At 36.8% G+C, this 8,220-nt stretch overlaps 1 protein-coding gene across 1 annotated transcript; it reads right to left on the bottom strand.

Moving 5' to 3' along the window:
- Positions 1-1,050: 1,050 nt before the first annotated feature.
- LOC107937023 (cytosolic sulfotransferase 15-like) lies at positions 1,051-2,642 on the bottom strand. The gene is made up of 2 exons (XM_041082106.1): positions 2,469-2,642; positions 1,051-1,800 (listed from the first exon to the last, which is right to left on the bottom strand). The coding sequence occupies exons 1-2, from the start codon at positions 2,640-2,642 to the stop codon at positions 1,051-1,053; spliced, it is 924 nt and encodes a 307-aa protein (XP_040938040.1).
- Between the last annotated feature and the right edge of the window lie 5,578 nt (positions 2,643-8,220).

Raw genomic sequence — 8,220 nt, 5'->3', positions numbered from 1 at the left:
TTAATGTTATTGATTATCCGTTCCTTTATTGAATGAAAAATGTCGTTCAAGGTACAAATACCATATATTGATCCAAATCAGATTGCTTTCGCAAAGGAGCATTCCTAAAAAAACGTGCTTTTCATCCTCCCATTCACCTTGACATAGGACATAACAGGAGGAATTCAATGAGAATTTTCCATAGAAAAATAATCAACTTAAATGGGAGTTTATTAGATTAAATGAAGTTGCATACCTTATGTGAAATATCCTGGTTGAGTGGATCTACAAATTTAAAAAGTATACATGAATTTTAATCTAATGTGTAATATTATGCATGAACTTTGATTTAGCATAATTCTACACATTAAACTTTAAATTTGACTCAATTTTTACACAATACTTATTCATTTTTGTTTAGTTTAGTAAAATGTCAATCAATAATTTTTACATAGTTTTAAGGAAAATAGTGTCACATAAATAACTTTGTAATATGTGAAAATTGTTGATTGACATTTTACTAAACGAAAAAAGGTGAGTGAGTAAATTTTAAATTATATTTGAAATAATATAAATTATTTTTCCCCTTGCTATAAAGAAAATAAATGTGTATTTTCTTAATCTATGTGAAAATAATTTAAATTTATTTATTTGTGATTTAGTTTAATAAAATGTCATATTAGCAATTTTTATGAAAGAAAATACGTCCTACATGGTGCATTCTCACTAAATTAGTAGAGAAAGTACACCACGTAGGACGCACTTTTTCAGGGAAAGAAAAACACGTCCTACAGGGCACGCTTTCTCTATCAATTCAATGAAAACGCGCCCTATAGAATGTTTTTCCTTTCTCTCTCCAAAAACAACATAGATTAGTAAAATATAAAAATAAATTTATGTTTGATGAAAAAAAATTTATTTTCACATAAAATCCACAAAAACATACCCAAAACAATTTATTCTGATCGTGATTACAAGAGAACTCTAGTACAGATTATTTATAAAGAAAATGGGAATAAAAGAGATTTCACTCCCAACGTAGGCAGTAAGATAAAAGAGACATCCCCATAATCATGCAGAAGCAATGTTGTTTGAAGTTTTGGACGACAGTTTAAATGTTAAACCCGAGCCATTCAATTTCTCTTGAATAAGCTTCTCCAAACATTCAATCATGAAGGGTGTGAGATAATTGCTCCAATCTCCCACTTCCCCTTTCCTAAAAAAACCTGTGTGTGGAACTCCAGAAATATGTGCGCCCTTCTTGTTCACTTCCAATTCTTTCAAGTTCTCAAAGCTACAAATTTTCGCTATTTTTTCAATAACTCCTTGTTTCTCTTCATCATCTGTGAAAGGAACTCCTAAGAACATGGCTAAGTTTTTCAAATGGGAACCGGTATCTTCCTTAAGATCTTCATATTTTAAAAACAATATTTTGTTGGGGTTTTCTTGGCTTGCCTTCCAATATCCCAATACATGATCAAAAAATGGTCCGTGCACAATGATTCCATGTTTGAACTTGTCAAATGCTTCATTTAGTGATAGTGACTCTCCGTCTTGGACCTTGGTCATGAACTGCCAAAAAGAAATGAGCATATCCATGGGGTTTCTACATATGTAAACAATCTTACAGCCGGAATCCTTAATGGAAGTTGGCAACGAAGTATAAGAGACGTGGGTGGAGAAAAGCCTTGGCTGATAAACACAAACATTTTGAAGATCAGGAAAAGGGTTGTTCAAGTAAAGATCATGCTCGAAGAAACGAACAAGTTGGTGAGGGCCAAAGGTGAGCAATGGATTTTCATCCCATGGGAACTGATTGCGCTACAAAGTGGAGAAAGTCAAGGCCTTGAGCCAAGTAGTACCACATTTAGGGAAAGTGGCAACGAGGATATCAGAATTAAATGCTTGAAAATGATTCTGGAAAGAAATAAAAGCTTTTAGAATACGAGTGGGGTACCAAAAACCTTGATAGAAATAAAGATCGAATCCTAGCCAGCATTTTTCTTTGGGGAAGGTTTGCACCAGTTTTTTGAAATCATCATCCCAAGAGGACTCCTATTGAAGTTATGGTCAGCATGCAGCAACCAAGACTGTCAAAGGCACTACATGCAGAAGCTGCTGGTTTACCTAGTCAGCAAGCTGTTTATGTTTCATTTTGTAATTTTAAGTTAGTGTAATGTAACTTAGTTGCTTTATAACTATGTTAGGTTTATGCTTGATGTAATTTTGATGTTGATTGAGCTGATAAATCAGCTTTGTTTACTTGTTCAAGCTAATTAGCACAAGTTACCATGTGTATTAGTGGTAGTAGGTGAAGTTTAGGTCAACCTACTGTTTTGTCAAGATTGTAAACTTGTTTATGTATTGGCTTTGGGCCATTTTTAAAGTTTAATGAATGAATTCAACAAGTTTTCATCCATATGCTCTCCATTTTTAGTTTTGCTTCAAAATCCATTTGAGTTTTCTGCTTTGTTTCTTCTACAAGTCACGAGACTTGCTACACAAGCATTCTGCTGAAGCTTGCTGCTGCTGCCTCTTGCACCAACAATTGGTATCAGAGCCGTATTCTTAGAGGACCTGTTGTAGTTCAACATCAAAACGATGGCATCATCAGGTTTTTCACCAGCTTCACCACCTGTCTTCAATGGAGAGGGCTTCAACATTTGGGCAGTTAAGATGAGGACTTACCTGCAGGCATTCGACCTATGGGAAGTTGTCAACTCAGATGCTGAGCCAGCACCTCTTCGAGCTAATCCAACAGTTGCTCAAATAAGGCAACACACTGATGAAAGAACAAAAAGGCACAAGGCCATGTCATGCATACAGAACTGTGTGACAGATGTGATCTTTATGAGGATCATGGCCTGTGAAACACCAAAGGAGGCTTGGGACAAGCTGAAAGAAGAATTTCAGGGGACTGAGAAAACAAGGCAACAACAGCTGCTCAACTTGAGAAGAGATTTCGAAAATCTCAAAATGAAAGAGGAAGAAACAGTTAAGCAGTACTCAGATCGGATTATGGCTGTTGTAAACAGCATAAGGCTCCTAGGAGAGCAATTCAGTGAAGCTAGAATGGTTGAGAAAGTCATGTCCACTCTACCAGAGAGGTATGAAGCTAAAATTTCATCCCTCGAAGACTCAAGGGACTTGACAACTATCTCCTTAACTGAGTTAATCAATGCCTTGTATGCACAAGAGCAAAGAAGAGCCAGCAGACAAGAGGAGCACCAGGAAGGGGCTTTTCAAGCCAAAGAAGCCTCGAGCATCAAAACTCATAAAGGCAAAAAGTTCTGGAAAAACAGGCCTAAGCCTGATGCTGCTAGGAGCAGTGACCAACTCTGCAGACATTGTAAAAGAGCTGGTCATCCAGAAGATAGATGCTGGTTTAGACCAGATGCAGTATGCCAACACTGCAAGAAAAAAGGCCATGCTGAAAAAGTTTGCAAGAATAGAAGCAAACCAAGACAGAATCAATTTCAGCAACAAAAGGCAGAAGCTCGAGTAGCTGAAGAAAGCAGTGATCAAGAAGAACATGTTTTTGCTGTGTCATGTGCAGCAAATCAGAAAAAGGGTTCAAAGGGCTGGCTTCTAGATAGTGGGTGCACAAACCACATGTCACCAGATGCAACTATCTTCAAAACCCTGGATAGAACCTGCAAAACCAAAGTAAAAATTGGAAATGGTCAGTTAATCAATGCTGAAGGAAGAGGAGATGTGCTGATCCATACCTCCACAGGTGGCAAAATCATTTCAAATGTACTTTTGGTACCTGAAATCGATAGGAACCTTCTCAGTATAACTCAACTACTTGAGAAAGGTTACTCAGTTGTTTTCAAGGAGAAAGAATGTCAAATTTTTGATCCAAGTGGATCAAATCTCATAACAGTCACCATGACTGATAAATGTTTTGAAGTAGACTGGCCAAATGACTCACATTCAGCCTGCATAGCCTCCACTGATGACTCGAGACTCTGGCACCAGAGGCTTGGACATGCAAACTACAAATCCATAGCCCGCATGGTCAATGAAGGTCTGGCAGAAAATTTCATCGATTCAGTGAAGAATGATGAGCTTTGTGAGATATGTCAGCAAGGAAAATTGGCAAGATTGCCATTTCCAACAAGCACAACATGGAGAGCATCAGAGAAGCTCCAGCTTGTGCATACAGATGTGTGTGGACCAATGAAGACTGAGTCTTTCAAAGGAAGCAGGTACTTTATTTTATTTATTGATGACTTAACAAGATACTGCTGGATTTATTTTCTAAAACAGAAGTCAGAAGTTCCATCTGTGTTCCTGAAGTATAAAGCTGCTGTTGAAACTGAGTCTGGTTGCAAACTTAGAGCAGTGAGGTCAGATAATGGAACTGAGTACACCTCAGCTCAGTTCCAAGCCTACTGTGAAGAAGCAGGTATCAAACACCAGTTGACTAATGTGTATACACCCCAACAGAATGGGGTCAGTGAAAGGAAAAACAGAAGCTTGATGAACATGGCAAGATGTCTTCTGTTTGAGAAGAATTTGCCCAAAACTCTGTGGGCTGAAGCTGTTAACACAGCAGTCTATCTCCAAAACAGGCTCCCAACCAAGGCTCTGGCTGAAAAGACTCCATTTGAAGCCTGGTTTGGGTTTAAGCCATCACTGGCTCATCTCAGAACCTTTGGTTGTCTGTGCTACACACAAGTTCCAGCTGAGAAGAGAAGCAAGCTAGATAAAAGAGCTCAAGCAGGGATCCTGATCGGCTATAGCTTGGTTAAGAAGGGCTACAGAATCCTAGAACCTGCTACAAACAAGATATTGGTTAGCAGGGATGTTGTTTTCAATGAAAAAGGACACTGGAATTGGGAGAAGGCTGAACCAGAGGCAGTGGCTGAAGATCTCGCAGTGGACCAAGTTGAAAATGATGAAAACACACCTGAAATGGATGTAGATGATGTTCCAATCAGAGGCACTCGATCACTGGCTGATGTTTATGAAAGAGCACAAGTGGCTACTGTTGAACCAAGTTGCTTTGAAGAAGCAGAAAACCAGGAGGACTGGAAGCAAGCAATGATTGAAGAAATCAGAATGATTGAAAAGAATCAGACCTGGAGTCTGGTTGATAAACCAACAAACAGGAAGATTATTGGTGTCAAATGGGTTTATCGAGTAAAGAACAATGCTGATGGTAGCCTAAACAAGTTAAAGGCTAGATTGGTTGTGAAAGGTTTCAGTCAAAGGTATGGGTCAGACTACCTGGAAACCTTTGCACCAGTGGCCAGGCTAGACACTATCAGACTGCTAGTTGCCTTAGCAGCACAAAAACGGTGGCTGATACACCAACTTGATGTAAAATCAGCATTTCTGAATGGATTCCTTGAAGAGGAGATTTATGTGGAGCAACCTCAAGGTTTCAAGGTGTCTGGCAAGGAAGAAATGGTGTACAAGCTCAATAAAGCCTTGTATGGCTTGAAACAGGCTCCAAGGGTCTGGTATAGCAGAATAGATGGCTATCTGACCAGTCAAGGATTTGAAAGAAGTCTCAGCGAGCCAACTCTGTATGTTAAATCAACTAGTGCTGAAACTCAGCTCATTGTCTCAATATATGTCGATGACCTACTGGTGACAGGAGGAGATCATGAGATGCTAAGCAGCTTTAAAGTCAAAATGCAACAGCACTTTGAAATGTCAGACTTGGGATTGATGTCTTACTTCTTAGGCATGGAAGTAAACCAAGCTAAGAATGGGATTTGGCTAAGTCAAAAGACCTTTGCTATGAAGGTTCTCAACAAATTCTCAATGGAGAATTGCAAAGCAACCAGCACACCAGTTGCTGTTGGAGAAAAACTCTCGAGCCAAGACAAGCATGAAAAGGTTTGTGAAACAACCTATCGAAGTCTAGTTGGATGTTTGTTGTATTTGACTGCTACTAGACCTGATATAATGTATGCTGTGAGTCTACTCTCGAGGTTTATGCATTGTTCAAATGAAAGTCATTTTAGAGCTGCAAAAAGGGTTCTAAGATACATCAAAGGAACTTTGTCCTATGGAATGCAGTTTACCAAGGCTGAGAACTTGAAGCTAGTTGGATATTGTGACAGTGATTGGGCTGGTTCCTTGGATGACATGAAGAGCACTACAGGTTATGCATTCAACATAGGCTCTGCTATGATTTGCTGGAGCTCAAAGAAGCAGGGAGTAGTGGCTCAGTCGACTGCAGAAGCAGAATATGTGGCTGCTGCTGCAGCAGTCAATCAAGCCATATGGCTTAGAAAAATTTTGAAAGATATCAATCATGAGCAAAAGGAAGCAACTGAGATAATGTGTGACAACCAATCAGCAGTTGCTATTGCAAAGAATCCTGTTTTTCATGGAAGGACCAAGCACTTCAACATCAAACTTCATGCAGTTCGAGAAATGGAACAAGCTCATGTTGTTAAGCTGATACATTGCAGTTCTGAAGAGCAAATTGCTGATATTTTAACAAAAGCACTAAGTGTTTCCAAGTTTCAACACCTGAGAGCTAATATGGGAGTTTGCAACATGCTAACCAAGGAGGAGTATTGAAGTTATGGTCAGCATGCAGCAACCAAGACTGTCAAAGGCACTACATGCAGAAGCTGCTGGTTTACCTAGTCAGCAAGCTGTTTATGTTTCATTTTGTAATTTTAAGTTAGTGTAATGTAACTTAGTTGTTTTATAACTATGTTAGGTTTATGCTTGATGTAATTTTGATGTTGATTGAGCTGATAAATCAGCTTTGTTTACTTGTTCAAGCTAATTAGCACAAGTTACCATGTGTATTAGTGGTAGTAGGTGAAGTTTAGGTCAACCTACTGTTTTGTCAAGATTGTAAACTTGTTTATGTATTGGCTTTGGGCCATTTTTAAAGTTTAATGAATGAATTCAACAAGTTTTCATCCATATGCTCTCCATTTTTAGTTTTGCTTCAAAATCCATTTGAGTTTTCTGCTTTGTTTCTTCTACAAGTCACGAGACTTGCTACACAAGCATTCTGCTGAAGCTTGCTGCTGCTGCCTCTTGCACCAACAACTCCACATCATGGGATTTTGAAACCATTTCGGCTTTGGAGATTTCTGCAGTATCCATTGTGAAACTAGCAGCGCAATAGAGAGAGGGATAAAGATGAACACCCAAAACTAGTTTTCTAGACAATTTATACTAGATTTATTCGTTTAAAATTATAATGCTAATAATATTTAACATACTACAATTCATGTATCTGTACTAAAAAACAAAAATTCATGTGAAAACTTTTTAAAGGGAAAAATTCATTTCATGAATGTAATTATATAATTAGGGAAAAAATAACAAACACTCGTTATAAGTAGTGAACAAGTTCTAATAACACAGTAAAAGTTTCAACCGTAACATTAATAGAATATTATGGCACGTTAACAATTGATTTTGTCACAATTTAAGCATGATATATCTAGAATGATTGTAAGCATTTAATAAGATAAGAAAATCAGCACCGGGTGATTCAAAGTGGTGAATAAACATCGACAAGAAAACCAAACACACATCAAACTAAAGAAGACAATAACAAAATCATCTCTAATACTACTTGTAAATGTAAAACTACATACATAAAAAAATAATAATAATAATACAAACTAATGGTTTACTAATGGAGACAAGCTTTTAGTTATTTCTAAACAAAACTAAACGTATAAATGGAGACAAGCTTCTAGTTATAAACCAATACAAACTAATGGTTTACTTTATAATTATTGTTTTTATTAAATTATTTTATCATTATTAATTTAAAATTATCTAAATTAAAATTTCACCATTTTAAAGGTTCATGCCCCTTAGGTCTTCACTAGGCTTTGCCATTGGAAACATAGAAGATGGGTCGTAAGATAGTTTTTCAAGAAAGTCAATTTTGAACGGGGTGTAGAAAATGAGAATTTGTTCAGATTCCTTTAAAATATATAAAATTTTAAATTAATAAAGGTAAAATTTCATTTTGGCCACCAAAAATAATAAAAATTTAATTTAATCTTTTAAAATTTATAAAGGTATAGACTATTAAAATGCTAAAATTATATTTTTATTATTATAAAAATATAAAATTTAATTTTGATCCCAAAAAAGACTTTTTTACCTTCTCCCTTTATTTTGAACTGGTAAATTGGGAAAAAAAAAGTGCAATGAGTTATTCACAGTTTTTTTCTAAAGATTGAGCTTGTTTTTTTCTTGAGTTTTGCTTCATGGTGCTAACGCAATGATTTTTGG

This window comes from Gossypium hirsutum, chromosome A11, assembly GCF_007990345.1.
Source record: "Gossypium hirsutum isolate 1008001.06 chromosome A11, Gossypium_hirsutum_v2.1, whole genome shotgun sequence".
In the NCBI taxonomy this organism is placed as follows: Eukaryota; Viridiplantae; Streptophyta; class Magnoliopsida; order Malvales; family Malvaceae; genus Gossypium; species Gossypium hirsutum.
The sequence above is the reverse complement of the archived record's forward strand: the minus strand, read 5'-3'. Positions and strand labels throughout refer to the sequence as shown.

What these genes read in the sequence shown, in the direction of transcription:
- LOC107937023 (XM_041082106.1), bottom strand. Translation starts at nt 2,642, where the DNA reads ATGTTGAAGCCCTCTCCATTGAAGACAGGTGGTGAAGCTGGTGAAAAA. An exon ending in ATGCTTGTGTAGCAAGTCTC is followed by an intron (nt 1,801 to 2,468) that starts GTGACTTGTAGA and finishes TCCACTTTGTAG; the next exon opens with CGCAATCAGTTCCCATGGGA.